Source organism: Passer montanus, unplaced genomic scaffold (genome assembly GCF_014805655.1).
Source record: "Passer montanus isolate IOZ18808 unplaced genomic scaffold, ASM1480565v1 scaffold7, whole genome shotgun sequence".
Lineage (NCBI taxonomy): Eukaryota > Metazoa > Chordata > Aves > Passeriformes > Passeridae > Passer > Passer montanus.
Window position 1 is genome coordinate 7,575,242 of NW_024372147.1, and position 23,227 is coordinate 7,598,468.

Sequence of the window (23,227 nt, forward strand, 5' to 3'; positions counted from 1 at the left end):
GTTATAGAGCACAGACTGTCAATGTTATGGTAAATATGACACCAACACTGTAATTACTGTGTACAGTCACATCCCTGTGACTGCACAGTCATTGGTCAGTAGAGACAGAGCCTATGCCTTAATCTTCCAAGTAGAAAACTCACTGTATTTCCATGTACTAAGAACTGATTAAAAAAAAAAAAGCTAAATCATTTTCACTTACTCATGAGTTTCATTTCATCTAAGGCTCTAGAAGATCCTTATACTTCATGAACTACAACTGATAGACATAATTACTTTTTTCTTTTAATACTTATAATTCGTACTTTTAAAAGAGCATGGAGCAATAAAGAATTTTAATGAATACCACACATTTTACACTTTTCTAACTGCTTTTCTAACAGTAGTTACTTTCTATAAAAAATTGTATATATCTATTTTTCTTTAAAAAATAATTTAAGATCTAATTACAAATGTTAAATGAAATTGTTTCCTTAGTAAATTATCTATAGAGCCAATTCTATATTGCACGATATGTGTCAAAATGAAAAGGCATCATTACAGCAACATAAATTTTCTTGTTCTAACTTGATTGATTTAATTTATTAGATGATATATTAAGGAATAAGACTCTCATTTTAAGCATATGATGTCTTATTTTAAGCAACATATATAAGATACTAAACGTATTTTTGCACTAAAATAGTACAAAAAATAGTGAAATTTTTGTCCAATAATTTTGCAAACATTTTTCATCTAAAATACACAAGTCTTTTACAGTGTTCAAAATATCAGCACTTCAGAACAGACTGCTTTAACATCTGCACATCACCAGGGTTTCCCCCAAGGATTTTTAAATGATGCCTGCCTGTGCTGAATAAAGTGCTAACTTGCACCTTGCATTTCAAACTGTGTCCTGAGCAGCCATCCAGTTGGTACAACACCAGCTGAATTCCCAGAGGCCACTGTTCAATCAGGCTTGACTGCAATTATCATGTCAATATTTTGTGCTCCGATATGCAGATATGCACACATGCAAACTGCATAATACCTTCTTCTCCATGGAATGTTGACTTATGTTCAACGTTCTGAGAATTTTTAATGAAACAGGATATTAAACTTTCATTAACTATAGAAAATCACAATTATTTGACCTTAGCCACAAAGGTTGTACTCTTATGCTCTATTATTCTGTCCACTATATTGTGATCGTAACTGGACAGTCCATTGTATTTTAAATTCAGAGTGACAAAATGGTAATACCTTACATCTTGTTTACATCATTGTCCTCCTGCCATTTTGTTTCCTGTTAATTTGTAAAAGGGTGTTTTAAGAAAGCTTCTACACAATGTTTACCATGCCTTCAAAAAGATGCGAGATACAGATTTTTAATTTTTTCAATTAACCTAGGCACCTATAGTGTTCATCCATACAGCACATATTCACTTATCCTTTTTACATAAAAAGTACTCGCCATTTTCAGTAAATCTGCAAATCAGCAGATCAGTGAAGAATCTATGTCAACCTGTTTATGTTTTTTCCACAATTTGCTATTCACAGGATGCTGCAAACCACAGTGTAAGCTCCTGCAATTACCTTTCCAAAAATTCTTGGGTTATTTTTTATCTCTTGCTTTTCAGCCATATTTCTGTCCATCTGTTCACCTTTAGACAGATGTAACTCCTCAGGAAGAACAAGAATAAAAACTCTCAATCACTGGCACTTACATTCAGGTTGCCACTGTTTCTTAAGAGTAGCCTGAAATGATAAAGCCAACCTTTGCCTTTGTTAAGACCTGCAATACACAACACACTTGAAATCTAGATGTGGAAAAACCTCTGCATAGGCAGGCTTGCCAAAAGAAAGTACACCATCTCACATAATACAATCCCCATGTACATCTACCAAGTCTTATATCATTGCCACAGTTTGATTGTTAATGGATCCTGCTACATCCCCCTTCCAGAAGAAAGGAAAAGAGTCAGCTAGAAGCCCTATTGGAAAATTAGTCTGTTGACTCGTCAAGCTTGCCTGTACTATAGAAAGAAGAGTCTTAAAGCAGAGCTCTGAAGTTTGCAAGAATACTTCAAAACCATTCATACTCTTGTCTGAACCCAACTCCATTTCAGTTTACACATACATTTCCTTAATATGAGCTATTTTCTAGCAATTTTTTTTAAAATCATAAAGAACAATCTATCAAAAAGCAGCAAACTAGAAATAGCATATTCTTTACATAATACTGAGATCAATAGTATTTAAAGTAGCTGAAAAGTATACTAACATGAGTAGTCGTTTTAAAATGGCTTGTTTAAAATACCTGGAGGCTTTTACATATCCCAAAGGTATTTCTCATTTGCACAGTAAAGATAATTTTTTGTTTATATCTGAATATTAAATTGGGAATGCAGTTACAGTTATCCAGCAAGAACTGCAAAGACTGCTGAAAAGTATAATATCATTGGTGTATTACAGGAATCAGCAGCATAACCTTAAATAAGTACAGGCTATATTTTTACAATTCTAGGGCAGGAGAACTTCTATTTTGGGGCAATGAAAGCATTTGAAAATAACAGAGAAATAACAGCAAGGTAGTAGTAATTTCCCCCTATGCCCCCCAAATTGTATCTTTTATATTCTCCTGGTTTGTTTGGAAAGATACTGTAAGGTATTTTCTAATGCTACAAATACAAATTACCTTTCTGTAAAGCTAGTATTGCCCACTCAATTCTTCCTAATATGTATTTTCTTTTCTTCATCACACACCTGTGGTGTAAATTGTAAGGTTCTAAGTGAAAATTTTGTCCTGCCTCTTTCTATTCTTTCTGTAATCTTGTGAAGAAAGCCTAGCTGTCTCTTTCATCAATTTAATGACTGAAATATACTGAACAGCATTTGATTCTTTTTATATAAATATATATGATCTAGGAAGGTACACATGCCTGTGCTTTCTCTAGATTCTGTCTGCCTCCATTACTTATATGGCTTATATGACCTCAGGGAGTCTCAAAGATTTGGTGGGGAATGGAAGTTTATCGTCCATGGAATTTCTGGTGGAAAGAGCACACGAAAAATGAAGCTATGCAAACACTAGTGGTATCCATGTCACAAGAAAAAAAAAAAAAAGTGTAAATCCATCCCATCCCATTCTGTTTGTTTCTATCTCAGAATCTCACCATAAGCCTGAGTAAGATAGAAAAAGTTCTGAATTTGAATATGACTGGGTTTCTGTTGTTCCTAACATAGATGAGACAGAAAAAAAATCTGTAAGATTTAAATGTTTTTTATTAGATTTTAGTGTAAATTTTCAATTTCCAGCTTATCTGAAACTCTGTATAATATAGAAAAAAGCAGCACAGATCCTCCCAAGTGACATTCTTCACAAATCATCTTGTTTATAACAGTTATCTGATCATCCAATCTTTTAAACTCTTTGGACCCATGCATTTTTCCCAGATTAACAAAGCCAGAAAACCTATTGTCCTGTAATTTTCTGGACAGCAGCAGTGGTAGATAGCAGATTCCCTCTAGAGGCTATCAATGTACTAGAACTAAGATAAACTGATACGAGCATAAAAAAACCCCCCATATTATTTACTCCTATAAGGTAGGGAGTAAGACAAAAAGTTTTCTGAAAGGATGAGGGTGTGAAGAGGTACAGTCATGAAACTGAAGCTACTGAGGAGGAAATCATTATGCAGAGTAATAACAGGAAAAGTTAGGATAGAATTTATGGGGCTGTAATTTGGTTGTGCAGAAGTTTCACGGGCAAAGCTGGGCTAGAAACTATTTCCAAAATGGCAATTAGACCATTCTCAGGCAAAAGAGATGAAGCTACATCAATTAAAGAGAAAAACACACACTATTGCTCCATCTGTCAAATCAAAGCAACCCCGAAGTTCAAAGTTGTGATTAATAAAACTCCTATATACTGAATGGGTTTTATCCACACCTATTCCAGGATTCTCAGGAGTAATGATAACACCTAAAAAGATGCTGTGGAAGCAATTTCTTCTTTCTTAATTCCGTAATTCAGAGAAGCATGGAAAAGCTGTGATATACATGTATAGCCTTGAGTTCAAAAAGGTTCTAAAGCATTAGTGTAATTCTAAAGAGTAGAGGGCAAAAAAAAAATTGGACAGAACATTAATAGAAGTGTGTTGGCAGGGTTTCACATAGCAATCACCAGCCTCTAAACAGTGCAAAAAAATTTCAGCTTATTATCCTGCTTTTGTGCATCAAGGTGGTATATAAGAGGGCCATATTCACTGTAACAATAAGGATAATACACAAAATTACCAACTTCTGTTCTAAATAAAGCATAAAACAATTTAAAGCAAGGGACATCTATCAAGCATAAAAATATCTGTCGACATGAAAAATAATAGACAAAGCAGAGAGATGTGTAGACACACAATTCAAGAACTCCTAATAATCCATTTGTTGACCATTATTTAAATATATGCTTTCTAACATCTCTGTGCTTCAATTCATTCTAACATCCTGATTATTTTTATATGCAACATAAAGTAATAAGCCTGAACACTTGCTTCAGCCTTCTTAACCTTCAGGTAAAAGAACTACAATTTTCCATATTGTTCAGCTATCTATAAAATGTGGTTAGGACAATAAAGTTTTTTATATTTTTCACTATAATTATGCTTATATACATGCAAAGTAAGTTTACATATATTAAATACTGTATTTATATGTTTTAAGCAGTTCTCTCCTTTTTTTTATGTTTTATGAAGGAAGATTAATTCTACCACCAATGTCTTCACAAAAACATGACCAAATTTTATTATGAAACAAACCAGTATGATTTTGCATTTCAATATAAATGAATGCTATGAATTTGTGCATGTCTTCATCATATATTAAAATTATTTCCCAAATCAAACCTGAAAACAATAGTAAGAATAGTATACTGTCTAAACAGCCAAGTTATTACTCTGTGCAGTTAAGTGTCCCAGTACAAAGCCAGCAGCTACTTGATATCATCACTGGAGACCATATGTGAACCCCCAATAACAGCTGTCTTCAAAATAAGTTGTGTGGTATTCACATGCCCTCTGAACAGAGTGGAATTATGAGACAAGCAGAGAAGAAGAAAAACATAACCCTTATCTCTCTTGATGTGCTGAAGTGGAATACAATATGGAGATTATTTACCCAAAGTGAGGATGTTTTGTTCCCTTGGCCTATTAGGGCCAAGAAGTGTGTGTGAGTTGAGACTGTCACCGGACAGTCACGAGAGAATCAGAGATGAGTGTAGTTCTGTGCAGTTGTGTGCAGAGTGAATGCATGGCAGATTCAATTTAGATGCAATGTATATAGTATAGAAGAATAAAGTAATTTTTTAGCCTTCTGATGATGGATTCAGATGCATCATTCTCTACCTCACACACATCGTGAGTCGCCCTTGCTTTGATAAAGCTGCATGTCCTTACATCATCACTGTCTTCCTCTGGATATGAATCCTTTAGATTATTACCTCTAGTTACATGATCACACTCTATTTTTTCACAAAATTTTTCAGTGCTTTATGCAAGGTAGAGCAGGGGACAACACTATAAAAAATAGTGCGAGAGAGCGGATCTCATCAATACCTATAAATATCTCAAAGATGGCTGTCAGGAGGATGGGGCCAGACTCTTTTCAGTGGTGCTTCAACATGAGGCAGAACTTCTTACACTGAGGGTGGCAGAGCACTGGAACAGACTGCCCAGGAAGTTTGTGGAGTCTCCCTTTCTGGAGACATTCAAAAACCACCTAGACACATACTTGTATAACCTGCTTTAGGTGACTGCCTTGGCAGAGGGCCTGCACTAGATGATCTACCAAGGTCCCTTCTTTACCCTAACAATACCACGATTCTGTGAAATGCCCTCCCAGCTAAAGAAGTTAATACTGTATTTTCACAAGTGAAAGAACATGACAGAAGAAGTTCAGGAAGGAAAGATGTGAACAAAACATGCCTTCTAAGCTCAAAACACTCAATGGAAACCCAAAGGAGCCAGGACCACTCATGAATCTATAACAAGCTTCCCAAATAAAATTGGCATGCAGTTTAAAAAAGTTAAAATCCATTCTTTTTCTCTTTTTAGAAAGATTCCCTTTTTCGTTTTAAAAAAGAGAACTCATTACACCCTAAGATAATTGTTTCAATTCTGACAGCCAACTCATTCACATTCTCCTTATCTTTCGCCTACAAAAAAAATCTGAATTAATAAATATTAGCATTCCAAAACAATCAAGTGCATACTGTGATAATTAACTAACATTTATAGGAATCAGATAATAGTAAGTACCATGAATAAATCACCACCATTACTATCCTCAGAGGAATAAGCTCCAGAAGTAAGATCCTACTTGTCAGTGTTAATGGAGAAAGAAGCTCTTACAGTCAGGGACAAGTTCTTCCCCCAGCAGGTGGTGAGGCACTGGAACAGGATCCCCAGGTAAGTGGTCACAGCACCAGCCTAGGAGAGTCCAATAAGCATTTGGACAATGCTCTCAGGCACATAATGTGATTCGTGGTGTACCCTGTGCAGAGCAAGGTGTAGGACTCAGTGATTCCAACCTCTTCCAATGCAGCATGTTCTATGATCCTATGATAGTTACCTCTTCTATTACCAAGACCTAGCTTTTCACTTCCTCAAGAATTGAGATAAACATACTTTATATATAACTGCTACCCAACAGCTTATGACACTGGAAAATTACCAGTCATTTTCCTCCTCCTGCTCTTTTAATAGGAAAATAAAATACAGCAAGACATTTATAATTTTAAAACAGTATTGAACTGCAGCACAGCAATTTCAGTGAGAACAGATTTTAAAGTATGCTTCAACTTGCACCAAAAAAAGGAGAAAATTTGCAATGTATTCTAGGCACCCTTGATGAAATTTAACAATTAAACTTTCAATTCATTTTTAGAACTCTACATAGTTCTCAATTAGAAAGATAAAGAATATGGTATCAGCAGGGGAGGTTGGTTGCTTTTTGGTTTTAGAAGCATGTTAAATCTTCAAACTCAGTTTTGCACAACCAAGCTGACGGCTTGAGTAAGGTCTGGTTTTGACACCTGGAGATGTTTCCAAAGAGACCACACAAATTCTTTATCAGCCTTAGAAATAAGGGAAAAAAAAAAAAGAAGAAAAAACAGATTACATGTATAATGCCTTTTACAGACAAAAAAAGGTTATACTGATCATATTCAAAAGACAATTGCCAAGAAAGCCCTAATCTACTGAGAATACTCTGCAAGTTACTCACTGTTCCATGAAAACACAGCCAATGGTTCTCCAGAATAAACAAAATTTTAACCATACAGAATATTGAAGTAAAATAAACACCTACAATCAACATTAAAATAGTAAGCAATGTAACATATGGCAGCAGAACTTACATTATTCAAACAAGGCTGCTTTTTGCTACATCTATTACTGTTACTGACACAATTTATATCAAATGCTAAGCCTAGAATACCTACTTCACCATTAAGTTTTACCACACGCAGCTCTTTATTTCAAAATATACAGTAAAACAGTCTTCTAACACACAGGCACCTAACCTGCAGTATACAGAAGTTTCTGAAAGAAAACACAAGCGAGCAAGGAAACACTGTTGTTTACAAATAGACTTCAGAAGGTTTGTGAAAACTAGATGTCAGCTAAAAGCTTTCCCACATTTGTATTTTCTACTACACATTAGCTGTTAGTTTTCACTGGTGTCTTGTTATTTCAATATTATTTTAATACTGGAAGGACCAATATTAGTTATTTTACAATCTAAACCCATGTGTTGATGATATAAAAATGTTAGGGGAGAAAAATAAAATCCAGCAAAAGACAAAGACCAGTAAGGCAATATGTGTATATAAACCATAGTCCAGACTAGGATGAGACCTACTAAAACAGTCTCACATAAAATTAGGAACTAATGAGCTAAACCCACACCATACTGGCAGCTAGGCCTATTCAACAGGCAAAAATAATTACAGTGCAGCTATGTCTACTAGTGTTTTGGAAATAGAAAATCATTTAGACTGGAAAAGACATTTATGGTCAAGGCATCCAACCAGTAACCTAATATTGCCACATCCACCACTAATCCCTACATGCCACATCTACACGGCTTTTAAATATTGACAGGGATGGCAACACCCCCCACTTCCCTGAATAGTCTGTTCCAGTGCCTGACGGGAAATTCTTTCTAACGTCAAACTTAAAAGTTAAAAATCAAAGTGCCCAAAAGATCTTGTAATCCAAGACCATTATCAACTTATGCTGCTATGTACTACACCAGAAAGAGTTAATTTTTCTTAAAAGCAGAAAAATTTAAACTGTGTTTCACAGGTTGTGCACAGCTTTTAAAATGCTGTGTTTTTTGAATTTCCAAACAAAATCAAATAATTACCAAAAAACTTTGTTCAAAAATAAAAGAGAAACAAGATGTTTCTGAAATACTTGAAAAAAACACAAGCCTTCTCTAATCAAATTAGGTTACTAGTGTAAGCATTCTTTTCAAAACTATAAGTGACCCTGCTGCATGTAAACAGTAACTAACTGGATTATGGTGCACTACATTGATTTTTAAAGAAAGGTAACACAAAACCTGAACTGAACACAAGATAATTAGTAATTCAAATGACTTTGCATCAGTATCCAAGTCTTTGCTCAGTACAAGTGCTAACAATAGGTTAACTTTCAGCTCAGAATTAAGTTAAAATATAAAACACTAAGCACCATATTAATTGGGATACTAAGTAAAATAAAAAAGTACAACCCCTAATTTCATCCTATCACCTTACACATTCAGTATACTGAACTTCTATGTATCAGTGGGAAAGACTATGAAAAGAGTGCACTTGTTTCACATCCTCACAAAAAAAGACACTATCTCCCAAAAATGCCTTGCCAGGCCACCTGAAGAGTTACAATGTGTGTAGACTGTGAACCAGCATGACCTACTGCTTCTACTTGGGCAGAAACAGAATTAAAAATAAAAATGTTTTTCAAATTTGGACAACTGCTGCAGGCTTCCAAAAAGCATTAGGATCTACACAGAAGCCGGATTCAGAGTAATTTTAACATCCAAAAAAATCTTGTGTTTATGTTGGTAAGCTGGGGGGAAAGCAAACAAACAAAACAAACACACAAAAAACAAGCCACAAACCAGACTAAACCTCTCTAAACAATAGCAAATAAATTATTTCAAAGGACATTAAATCAGTAGTCCTTCCAGCCTAAATGACACTACTTTCATAGAATCAATTAGGCTGGAAACAACCTCTGAGATCAAGTCCAACCTATGACGAAACACCACTGTGTCAAGTGGTCCATGGCACTAAATGCCACGCCCAGTCTTTCCTTAAATACCTTCACGGACAGTGACTTCACCTCCTTGGGCAGCCCATTCCAATGCCCCATCACTCCTTCTGTGAAGATATTCTTCCAAATGTTCAACCTACACCTCTCCTGGCACAACTTAAGCCTGTGTCATCTTGTGCTATCACTGGTCTGTGAGAAGAAACCGACCCCACCTGGCTACAGCCTCCTTTCAGGCAACCAAAGAGGGTGATAAGGTCATCCCTCAGTCTCCTTTTCTCCGAGCTAAACAACCCCAGTTCCTTCAGTCGCTCCTCACAAGACCCACGTTCTAGACCCTTCACCAGCCTTGAATCTATGAATCATAATAACAGGAATAAACCACTGCATCTACTTCAATTTTAGAATACTTTTAATTCAAATTGCTCAACTAATCAGAAATATGGAAAGCAGAAATTACATGATAATAGCATTTGAGCATTTATATTTAATACAGAATTCACTGTGTCTTTCACTGTCATAAATCACTAAGAAATCAGACCAAAGGCCACAAAATCATTACAGGAGAGAAGACCCAATATAATGAAGTGCTAATAGTATTCTACCTGAAAACACTCAGAAATCCTTAGTCAAGCAAACAGTCAAAAGTTTCTTATGCTGATTGATGACTTCATGAGCTATGTTTAGGTAAGTTTGTTAATCTATTTAAAGTCTTGGATCTGCTTATGAGCCTGCTTCCTTAACATTCCCCTTTACTGTCCCAAATACAAAACCAGAGGTAGCTGTTGGGTTTTCTGCTTAGTTTTTTATATATTAGAAGAGCTGAGACCCTTGGGCTTCCATATGAGTCTAAGAAGCACTATCAAACACCATGAAACTCCCTACAAGCAGGGGTGTCTGCTTTTTGTCCTACCATGCAAATTCATATATATTCCTGGTCCCAGCTGGGAAACAGTTTGAGGCAATCCAAGAACATGGAATAGTACGCTTTCTTCTGTTACAAAATAAAAGCAAAAAAAATGGAAAACCACAGCAAGAGGTATTGAATTGTTCCCAATGAACAAATATGTACTATATATATATGTACAATAAGAGGGAAGTCTTCACATTCCTCCCATAGTTTTTGCTCAATACACAGCATTTACTGAGCCGCTGACAACTGAATTTCCACCTAAATTTTCCAAAATCTCTCTTTGGTAACACAAAATTTCAACAAACATTCCTAATGAGAACACAAACACTCAGGTACAAACTATCTCTTCTAACAAGCAGTTTAGTTCAATTTAACCTGTTACTATTCCACAAACAGGCTACTTTAAATTGTCCAAAGAAGAGTAAAAATCAGCCACAAATTTGTACTCATGTCAGTTATGAAAGGAATGGCAATTTCACTAAGTTCTGTAACTCTTCCATCTGTGCTAAAAGAACACTAGATGAAACAACATTAAAAAACCCATCCTGACTGTAAAATAAAAAATCTTCTTTGTAATAATCAATATTGAATGACCACTCAACAAACTTCAAAGAAACAGCTACACAGAACAGGCTAAAAGGTGTCCATTAAATGATAAACAAATAACAACTGCAACCACAAAACACAAACCAAAGCCTTCACAAATCCTATGGAAGTAAGCAAAAAGTCACAGGAATTTCCAAAGCTGCGAAACAATGATATTTCAATACATATTGTTTATTTTTTATGATGACAAACTGAGATTTAAAGTTACTACTGCAAATTATGAATGAGCATACACAGAACTATAAAGAAATGCTGCAAATATATCAACAGATATGCTAAATTAAATCATCATATGCCTTTCACTATGCACCCAGTATGTACTTTAACTTCTCTAAATGCACACAAAACTAAGCAATGTTCTGCCTAAGTGTACCTCTGCCAAAGGAATAAGGATGCAAATGCATCTTCAAATATTACCAGTAATGAAAAAACCCAATCAAACAAAAAAACCACGAGTTCATCCAAAGTTAAAAATATGAGAACTTTATTTCATAAAAGGAAAGCTTACACAGAAGTTAACAAAATTTTTCATTACTGCAACAAAGTATTACAAAGAAATTAGTCAAAGAATGTTGAGTTACCATACCTGAATTCTTCTCTTTAACATGCCAAACATTTTAATGCCTATCTCATTTAAATCTCAGTAATATGATTAATTAAGCATTATGTATAATGGAAGGAATATGAGTTAGAAATTATTAAAGTTTAAGATGAAAAGAAGTGTAAACAGCCTTTTTAAGCTCTTGGCAGAATTCATGGACTTGGTAAAGTTTTCCCTGCATGGCCCTGAAAGCCAAACAATTTTTGTGGAAAAAAGACTGCTTACTTACTTACACTGTCTGAAGCTGGCACAGAAAAACACTGCAGCTGTCAAGGCCTGGGATGTATCAATCTTCAAAGAACATTCAGCCCACTCAAGTGCACGTTAACAGCTCAAGAGGTCAGCAAGAGTGTACCTTGAACAGCTGAGATCTTATATAAAGGCAGAATACAGATGCCATTTGAAAGCCAGCAAAAATTACTCATTACTTAGAGCATATCTAATGTCAGATAAAGACGCTCACCCTGCAATCAAGTTTGCATGAAGGGCAAAAATACTCTGAAAAAAGGAAGCAGCACATTGTGTATTCCCTGAAAAGTCACACTTTTCCCCTCAGCCTACAGTTGAAGTGATTGTAGTTCATCATACTGAGAGACAAAAAGAAATTCAGACTACCCTAGGCTTTAAATGTCTTCTTTGCAAAGTAAACTGGATTTTTCTTACTGATTTTTAACAGGAGCAAGCTCAGAAACATTGACAAAAGATAAGTCGCTAACAAACATTATAAGGCATAACTAGCTACAGCACAAGTATTTGCTTTCAAGTGAAGCTGTGAATTTATAAAACATCAGCAGAAATAAAAAAAACTAGGAATGTCTCTGACTTACAAGCCGGGAAAGACAAATATCCTTATTCAAAACCTTTTATCTTCTTTTGGAAGGGAATTCCAAGCACAATTATTTCACTGGCTATTTGATATCAAAAATACCTATAACTGTATCAATATTGCTATTATTTGTCTAATGGAAACTTAGACCCATAGAATCTTTTCAATATTTTTATACAGTTTTATCAAGGAGAAGTAATTATACTGAATTCACTAAAGCAAAACTTTTAAATTAGCAGTGAAACAAGTATCAAAAGCATAAGCAGTATCTTTTTTCTTTTTTTTTTAATCTCCCAGAAACTATACAATTATAACTGTTTGGGGTTTACTTTTACTTATAACAGTTTGGGTTTTACATTTACAAGTAAGTTTAGGTTTTTGTTTAGATGTATATCATGCACTGTGTTGAGAACAAGGATAAACTGAAAAAGTTCCCCCCTCTAACATAAATTCATATATCAAGCATCTCAGTTGCCTGCAATTTGAAATCAGTACTCTTTTTGATGTTTCATTGTACTTATTTCTAAGCATGTTAATTACTGTTAAGTGTTCCTATCATACCTTAAATCTTTACAGCATTATAAATTATTATTCACTTATTATTATTCATCTTCTCAAATCTAAAAGACAATACCCTCAGAGCAGAAAAGTAAAACATAAACCCCAACCTCTTCACACTCAATCCAAACAGCCTCTTTTGCACTCCCACCTTTCCTATCATCACTACAAAAATACAGGACACAAACTCTCATTTCAGTTCTTTAATCAGTTTATACCCCCAAGTGGGAAAATAAAGCAGTTGGGAGGACAGAGGGAGCTATTGGTTTGCTGTTAATTTTTTTTAATAAGAACTCTATAACAATCGCATAACAATAATTTTCTGCATTATGAATTGAGTATTTCAAAACACATGATTGTCAGGCTGGAAAAATTTGTATGGAAATCAAAATACTACATGGCATGGGGCGTGAGGGGGGAATGCATGAAATAACCTGGCTGGCTGGTATAAACACTGAAAAACCTGCAAGAAAATTTTGTCTATGGATTGTTCTGGGCTCCCCAAACATCTAGGACAGACTAGTACACTTCCAACTAAACAACTGAAGTCTTTTATTAAGCTGATATAAACACTTCACATGCAAGTGACAAGACTTGTTTCTTTCTTGATGTCACAAGATTTTTAAATGTACGCTGCTGCATACTGTCAGTTCAGACTCTCTTGACCCACTGTGCCAGTGTTACTTCGTGTTTTCCAGTTTTCCATATTACATTCCTAAATAAGAGGTATTCTCTGTACAACCATGTCCTGCTGAGTAGTCACAACAACATTACTCTAACTCTTTAGAAAATCTATCTGTGAGGTGCTGTGCTTTTCAACAACCTAAAAACTCACCAGAAGACTGATCAGTAACTTACAAGAAAACTTAGAACCTTAGACATACCCGGCTCTTAAAATAATACTGTGTTATTTTCAAGTTCACAGAAATCACTCACAGACAGTATGCACTGTTAACATCTAACTATGAGGCAGAAATTCGTAAGAGGGTTGTAGGCCATAGATCTGGCTGTAGACTTGACCAGACTGACTGCGTTTTTTTAACAGACATCATCAGCAAACAAGAGTATTTTCCCCCATCCCCTCAATTCCTTAATGTTGCAGTATAAGTGAGACAATCAACACATAAATGCATTATATTAAAAAAAAAAAAAGTTTCATGTATATTTCTCGCTACTTTTCTATTCAAAGAAATTGCTGTTACATTGTCTGTGTTGGCAGTTTTTGCAACAAACGCATGTTTGATTCAAAAAAGGACAGTGTAGTATACTGCTTTACTTAACACTTGTGCGTAAATATACACGCACACACACCCTCAAACACGCAATCCATTAAAAAGTAAATTCTTACTCATTACTCTGCTGAATGCAAACAGGCACAATAAAAATAATATAGTGTCATTGTTACAATGTTGATGCCCTAACAGGGGTCTAAGCAAAAATACCATCCAACTTATACTGAAGATGCTGTCCTTACACATGATTTAATCAGCATATTCTCAGATTAGTTCATCAGCATAACAAAAAGACAGCAATGAACTTAACTGAAGAATTTCATTATATATTCTTAACTGGCATAAATAACTGACTTACTGTGGCATCAACTGGCAAGAAATACGAGGTACTCCTTGGTCATGGCATAGTAAAAAAATGAACATCACTGAAGGCAGATCAGTACCATCACAGGAGGAAGGAACAAAAATAAACATCAATTCACTCGTAGACAAAACCAGATAGATACGGATCTACCACACACAATGCCACCCTCACTGAATAGCAAAAAGTAAATTACTTCTTCAGTGAGCACACAGGATGCTCTGTTTCCCTTCATTCACTAGAACAGCCTTCTACCACCAGTTGCTTTTTTTCTGAATACTCGATATTGGAGATGCAGCACTTGATTAATGTAGGAAATCTTTTCAAAAAGAAGAAAATGTGAGAAATCAAAAGCTTTCTTTTAATCCCTTTCTACATCACGGATAGGAAAAGTGTTCTGCCAGCATTCATTTCAAACTATAACTTTCTAAACTACTTCAATTAAAACTAACTGCAGTCATACATAGAAGTCTGTGTAATTGACACAGAAGATGCACAGAATTGGGTAGGACATGAATTTTCCAAGTCACATAACTGCTTTCTGTAAGCACTACAACTCAGCTATTGTAACAATTCTGTCACTTACTTGAGAGTACAGGATCGTTTAAAAGCTTCAGTGCAGCTCTCAGAATTAGTTTTGTTTAAATGTAATGCTCTGGATTAATATAATCATAATGCACTTGTGATTTTTAATCCATTCAAGAGTACAGGAATGCATAAATAATTTTATTTTATAGACAATGTAACCATATGTATGCATTTGGGTATATTCCCTCTGTATTACCATGACTAACCAAGTGCAATTTGGGTCCATTATTTCAACTGTGCCTGAAATGGCATGGTAGTGTTTTCCAAATCCTGTGGACAAAATAAAATTGTGGACAAATACAAGAACCCTTCTACAGGATCACTGCTTTGACAGAGCCACATCCACCATTTAATCAGACTGCTACCATCATCTTGACCAACAGGGTATCAGTGTCCTGACACTGTTTCTATACGATTGCCTGTATTTTACTTTTCCAATTAAACTGTAGTTCTGACTTGTAATGTCTCACTAGCTTGCTTTCAAACCAGTACACTATGACAAGCATGGATGACAAGAGGGTACTTAGATACAGGAAACATACTTCACCAAGGGCAAACCATGCCTGTGATTACATCAGTGGATAAATGAAGGGCAACACGATTCTTCAGTGGGGGACACCTACCTCCAAAAAGCCGAAAGGTTGCCTCGGCTGCTGGGGTCCAGTCCAGCTAGCTATAGACCCTTGCCCATAGATACTTCATAGACGAAGGTAAAAGACTGAGAAGCGCTCTCCTCCACGTGGGAAAAGTTGTCCTTTATTCCAAGAAACACATCAGGCAGACCAACCCATGGGAGAAAAAGAGGGCATTCCCTGGCAGCAGGGAGTTTTTATACCCCCTGGGATGGAGACAGGGAGAGGTACACAGCCAATGGGATACCAGTGGGGGAGGGGTAAGGGAGGGGTAACCCAGGGGAGAGAACACCAGGGAGTACCAGGATAGATGAAGGGAAAGACCATGTGATGGGGAAAAGGGGTAACAAACCACATGATATAACAGAAGCTATACAGTGCAATATAAAACTATTCTGTGCAAATTCCTAGTCACCCAGTGGAAGAGAGCAACTAAACCAGTGCACCACAACACCCCACAACATTCTTGCCATTTGTTTGGAGAACTAATGGGTTTGATGGATGCACTATTAGATAAGTAAGGGTCTATATCCCTGTCCAGAGGGTTGCAGTTAACTGCTCTGTGTCCACATGGAAACCAATCATAAGTGGTGCTACTCCAGGGTTTATACTGAAACCAGTAATATTTAACACCTTCCTAATTACATCTTCATTATATAAACAGTACCAAGCTGAGCACTGCAGTTTCTACACCAGCAGGAAGGGATGCCATCCAGAGGGAATGACATCAACAGGTTTGAAAATCTCAAAAGTGAAACAAGGCAAAGTGAGAGGTCTTGCACCTGGGTTTGGCAAAGCCCATCATCAATACAGACTGTGGGATGAATTGATTGAGAGGAAAAGCACTTGCATGAACTGCTGGACAAAATGCTGAACATGAGCCAGCAGCATGCACTTTTACACCAGAAAGCCAACTGCATCCAGGGCCCACCCCAGGTCACAGGAGACAATTCTCCCTCTCTTCTCTGCCGTTGTGAGACCCTACCTGGAGTACTGTGTCCAGCTCTATGGACCAGAGCAGCAGAAAGACATGGTCAATATCAATACAGGTCCACAGCAGGGCCACAGAACTGATCGGAAGCATTTTCACACCTTTCCTGTGAAAAAAGGATGAAATAGTTGGGTTTGTGCTGCTTGGAAAATACATACAAGGGTCCTGTTTGCCGCCTTTCAATACCTTAAGGGCACTTGTAAGAAATACAGACTTTACCAGTGTCTCAAGTAACAGGAAAAGGTTTAACAATCTTAAATTGTATCCTTTTCAATTTAAAAATATTTAAATTTGGATTAAGTATAAATTCAGATTGAACATAAGGAAAGTGGACAACAAGGTGGTGTGGCAATGGAAGAAGATTGCAGGCGCCCCATCATGGAAGCTTTCAAAGACACCTTGGGTAGGGTTTTAAGCAACATGACCTACTGAAACACATTCCTGGCTAAGGAAGTGGGACTAGATGATCTTTAAAGGTCCTTCCAATTCAAGCTATTCTATGACTCTAATCTCTACACCAAATTTGGAATTCCCACTGACATGCTGGGCCAATCTGAAATATTCACACACAGACATACTGTGAATAGGGAATGACTTTATGAAGCGCAAAAATATACTTTTTTAAGTCTCACTTTTAGTTAGTCTTCAGTTTTACTTCTATATTCAAAATCAGTGTTTTTCAAAAGGAATACCAGATATGAAAAAATTTCACTGCAGTTAACTAACATTTGCAAGAAGTAAAATAAAGTAGAAGAAAATAAACTTAGGTATTCAACCACACTACTTCTGTATATAATACAAAAAGAGTAAGGCCTTTACTAACAACACCTGTACTAACCAGACTCATGTGATTTATCCTTATGGCAAAATATAACAGTATGAAATAACAAAAAAACCACCCAAAGCACTAAACAGCTGGCATCCCTTGGCACCAATAAATATGTGGTCTTGACTTAATCACTAATAAAAGAAATTAGCATTTAATGAATGGAAGAACTAAATACTTTGCTCCCTTTCAAAACAAGAGGATGAATATCAACTGTTTCTCTACAAAAAATACTGACACACTCAAATTCTCTTACTGGTAATTTACAAAAATTTCAATTTTGGTCACAAAATTGATGTGACCAAATGGAGAACAAAGTCAACATAAAAATACATCACCATGGAAGAACAATGTTTTAGTGTTCTGGTTTTTTGAGGTTTTTAAATTTATTGTTACTTTCAATTCCCAGATATTGATTAAAAAACGTTGGTGATATGTATCATCAACATGCATCTCCAATATCTAGTCACTTGTTATGAAGCAACACAATGTCTTGGTGTGTCAGTTAATTTTGGATTGTAAATAAAGGAGAGGGGTTGTTAAAACTACATATAACTCAATAGTAACATGGCTACATTATTTTCAGTGTGTGTGGTGGATACTAAATTGCTCCAGAATGAATGAATAAAAGCACCCATTTTTACAGCTAATTAAATGTTTTCTGTTATCAGTGCTAATGATGGCAAATAGACACAGAAAGTGGTCAAAACTAGACAGTTCCACTGCCCACAAAGCACTGTTATTTTTCTTCAAGCACACTATAAAACAGGACATAAAGACCACAATGGATCTATGCATAGCTTTTCACAACAAGCAGGAAACACAGCATGAAACAAGTCAGGAAGTGATAGGCATCTCTGTCACTTCACTTCCCACAAAGCAGCAGCCACCTTTCTTGATTCTCTTTTACCCAAAAATGCCTAGAGATACACATAGTCAATTCTTCAAGATTTCTTTCCAATCCTTGGTAATAAACACAAGCAAAAGCAGCAGCAAGTATTGGAAGATCTCTTTATTACTCATTTGTATTTAGCACCTTCTGACACAAGTGCTAACAGTGAATTTGTTGCAGCAGAACCTGATCACCTTTAACAGATCACAGATCACCTCCTAACTTTTTGACTAATGGCGAACTATCTATTTCTAGTGGATAAACTCCATTTGTAAATTGAAAACCATACAGAGTATGTTTTCTTTGACTAAACAGTATGATCTGCAGACTGCTGCCAGTTGGCAGACTCTACTTTTTGGTAGAGTACCATGCAATGGCGCACTAAATTGCTAATACAGTAGAAGATTAGGCATTATAACTATCACTGCACTGCTGCCAGTTGGCAGATTCTACTTTTTGGGCTGTACAGAGTACCATGCAATGGCGCACTAAATTGCTAATACAGTAGAAGATTAGGCATTATAACTATCACTGACAGAAGAGGCATATGAGCTACAGAAGATAACACTAACAAGACCTCCCTAAAAATAATACGTGTATTTTTATGCAGGGAAAAGGAAAAAAAAAAAAAAAGATAAAGAGTAGTTCAGCTTTGGTAGAACCATAAAGTTAGAAAAGAAAGTCCTCAGGAAGGAAAATACACTATCATTTTAGCAGAAAGATATGCCACATTACCTTTGAAATCAAAAACCTGCAGTGAGTAAAATGAAGACTAATGTCCTGTTTTATAGTGTGCTTGAAGAAAAATAACAGTTCTTTGTGGGCAGTGGAACTGTCTTGTTAGTATCACCAACAACATAAGTAAAACCAGAAGATAATGTGCTTGCTTCTTCCAACTTTTTGCATTACCATCAATCTGGGACACTGTTTAACATGGAAAATCCAGTCCAGAATCACTGTCTTGTTCAAAGCAGGAATTTAATGCAGTTTCCCATCACAGAACACCTGAAAGAGCTGTTCCTATATTTTTAGTTACAGAATAGGGGAGCATCAAAGTGTCTATTCTAGGAAGAGCCTGAGAGCTAGGGCATCAATCATCAATTTATCAATGCACATTATTTTACACCAAATAAACTGTCTTGCACCACAATAGGCTTCCCTACCGGACGCTAATAAATATGCTATGAATCTCTACAGACCAAACAGGTGGTTTAAAGAAATACACAAGACTAAAGAGAACGCACATAAAGCTTAAGAAAGTAATCCTGGCTCAGAAATTCCACCCACAGAATGAGCTTCCAGAGATATATCACCCCCCTTACTAAAAAAATAAAGCAACAAAAATCAAAACAAGCACAAGGAAAAAAACAAGCAAACAAAAGCAGACTAATTTCCTACACCAGGAGCCATCATGTTTTGCAAAAACAGCATATCCATCTGCTCCACCACTAAAAATATAGTATCACAAGGGAAAATAAAATGGAGTCAGATCTTTTCAACACCAAGGAAATAATACAGAGAATAATAAGAACATAGGTACTGAAGATATTGATATTTTGAGGTGGTAGGCAGTAGCATAAAACTCTGAAATAGAATACCACAGTTAGCACAAGTAATAGAGACAAGATGTGACATGACTTACTATTTGACCTTTGTCTTTTCCACTGCCCTCCAATAATGTCAAGCCCATTACAGAAATGTAAAAAGGTGCTAAAGAAAACAAGAAATTTAAAAATAAATAATAGTTTTCTGTTTTCTTTTCAGTTGTTTTCAGGAACCACAACTTTATTTCTCAAGTAATTCTCAAATAAAATAAGAGCACTGAAATTAAAAATAACTACGAAATGTCTTACTGCAGACACAATCATAATTTTCCCAAAACAGCATACTATAGAGGTACACCTCCTTAGCTTTATACAAGGCTTCTCAGTAGACAATCTGGAAGTTTTGGACTATTTTCTTAATTTAGCTTTCTCACGACAAAATTTGGCTTTAGCTTTCTCACCACAAAATTATATGTCAATGTCAGTTTTCAGAGTGACTGCAAGAAAACTGTGCCTTTAACAGGCCCCACTCCAAGATCTTGCTGATTACTAGTGACAATCCTGCAATTGTTTGAGTAGTATTAAAGGAAATATTAAATACTACCCCACTTTAGCTGCACAGGCCAAGACTTAGTAATAGAACATGAGCTTGAAAGTAATAAAAAAAGAAACACGTGCACACAAAAAAGTATTAAGAAGTATTAAGAATACCATATATGACTTTTACCCCACTTTAGCTGCACAGGCCAAGACTTAGTAATAAAACATGAGCTTGAAAGTAATAAAAAAAGGAACACGTGCACACAAAAAAGTATTAAGAATTAAGAAGTATTAAGAATACCATATATGACTTTTGTAGGCACCTTTACTTCATGGGAATTGTTACCATAAATAAAAAAAAAAAAAAACCAAACAAAACCAGCATAAATGTGAAAAAGAACATTGTTTTGAATGTTTTGAATGAACATAAAGGCCACCACCCTGGATGACTAGAAGAGTCAGGTTCTCCAGAATTCTGCCACAGAAAATAACCAATATCCATAACTAGATGCCTGGAATACCGGAGGTTAAAGCAAAGCTAGCATGCACAATACTTCCACTAAGACTCAGGGGCTTCACTAGCCAAAGTAGGCTCCCATGTATTTAGCCAATAGATCCCAATCAACAGGCTGCAGTTCCCAGAAAAGATTTAACTTCAGAAGTGCAGTGTATATGACAATGAATATAAAGTCCAAGCAGGTGTGTAGAAGAGAAACATCACATAATTTATTCAGATGCTAAATCACTTTTGGATATATACATCTTTTGCTAAAACTGTTCAGTTCAGAACCAATTAAAACTTTAGCCCCAATTATTTGATAAATGTATTTTTTTCTTTGGGGGGGAAAAAATATCCAAAAGGCTAATACCTCAACCAATACTTAAGACTAGTCGTTTAGTTCTGATGCAGCCTTAAACTACTAAACTAGATTTCCGCTGCCAAGGTTTTTTCAGAAATGCATTTTATGAGCCTGTGAAGGGAAAGGGAAAAGGGAAAAGGCTTGGGCAATTTTATCCAGCTGCTGGATAAAGTTAACACCCTCTCACTAACATCTTTTACAAAGGCACTTACATAACTTTTCTATCCAAAATGCCTGCTAAGGCACTCTATGAAAGACACAACCCTAACCAAAAGCATAGAACAGAAGACAAAGAAAATCTTAATGGAAAGTGAAACACTTTTACTGTGATACACCTCCACAGGTTGTCCTGAGAGGTGGCAGTCTCCAGGAATGGAAATACCCAAAAATTAACTAGACACTGTCCTGGGCAATCTAATCTAGGGTGGGGTGCACTAGATGCTCTCAAGAATACCATTCCAACCTAAATGGTTTCACAATTCTGATTAACAAGACATGCAAATATTAGGAGACAGCACAGAAACAAAAGAAGTTCTTAGATCTAAAGGCAATTAAGCATACCACAGCAGATGAAATTAAATTATGCTCAAGAAATTAGCTGGTCAGCAACAACTTTATATTTCAACTGAAAAGATGCTAGAAAAACACAACATTAACATTACCCATATGTATTTATGCTTTCAAATGACCTGCCTTTACGCAAAGTTTTCATATGAAATATAACCTTAAAATGGATTAACAATCTACAAATAATTCCATCAGTAGCCTTTCAAACCTCTTGAAGAATTTTACTGAAGTCCATTCAGTAAATCAGGCCATTTTAGTTCCCATTCCAATTCAGAATATCTTCACAGAACTTCTTTACAAAGTTAATAACCTTAGAGAAATGCTACACTGGAAAACCAGCCTAATTGATGAGGCTATCACCTCTTTTATGTATTAAAATCTGGCTTCTCTCTTCTTTCTGTAACATACACATGCTTAAACATGTCAAATGTATTGATGGATTAGTAAAATGGTAAAGCATGTAGATGTCTACACTGCAGTACTTTCAGAGAATCTCAGAGATTGATGCTTCACTTTCTTTTTTATTTTATTAATAATCTGAAATATATCCTGAACACATGCATCCCCTGTCGTTAGAAGGATGGTACATGCTAGATTCTACCTTGAGATGGAGAGATTACAGACTGGGTTCTGTTTTCAAAAGCTGTAACTAGCTTCCTGTTCATTTTTTGCTTGCTTTCCTCAAAGAAAGCTATCTGATCTGATAAAAGACAAAAACCCAAGAATGGCAAGATAATATGCAAGAAACTTAAAATAAATACATTTCAAAATACTTTGCTAACTTTCAACACCTGTGGAATGTGTTCATCAAGAAACAAGTAGAAATGCACATGTAGTCGAAATTAATCTAAAGGGGAAATCAGATGCTTAACTACACTTTGTAGACATCAAGTGATTGAAGTGATTAGAAATTCACATTTGCCCTGTTTCTTCAAAGTTTCCAGCACGTATAATGCTCTTCAAAAATACTACATGCTGTAAGATTTTAGTAATACATCATTTAAGTTCAACTAGCAAATGAGCAGAGCACAGGACTTCCTTCTGCCTCCACCCAATTTTGTCTGATACCATACACTCTATTTACTAGGAATAGTAAACAGTATCTTTATAGAGAGTTTCCTTAACTTCTCTCACAAGACATTGAAGATATCCCCTAAACATTTAGCATTTTCCAGCCTTTCCAAACAGGATGTTCACTTGACAGCTCCCTCTCCTCACATATCTCTTATGCAACATGTTTTCTCAAGAAGTCTTGATCCAGCCCACGGCAGGAATCCAACACCAACTGTCATGTCTATCAATGCTGCTTGAAGCAGGAAGCCTCTACTAACTTTCAGATGGATGCTTTCTTCTGATTGCTACATCAGCCCAGGCCTTCA

At 35.9% G+C, this 23,227-nt stretch overlaps 1 protein-coding gene across 1 annotated transcript in view; it reads right to left on the reverse strand.

Annotated features, from left to right (window-relative positions):
- The window catches only part of CNTLN (centlein), a 177,768-nt gene that overhangs the window by 153,731 nt on the left and 810 nt on the right, over window positions 1-23,227 (reverse strand). The window contains exons 2-3 of the mRNA XM_039730006.1: window positions 7,028-7,108; window positions 1,386-1,393 (exon numbers count right to left, since the gene is read on the reverse strand). Of these exons, the coding sequence (XP_039585940.1) occupies window positions 1,386-1,393; window positions 7,028-7,108 (89 nt within the window). The remainder of the gene's footprint in view (window positions 1-1,385; window positions 1,394-7,027; window positions 7,109-23,227) is intronic.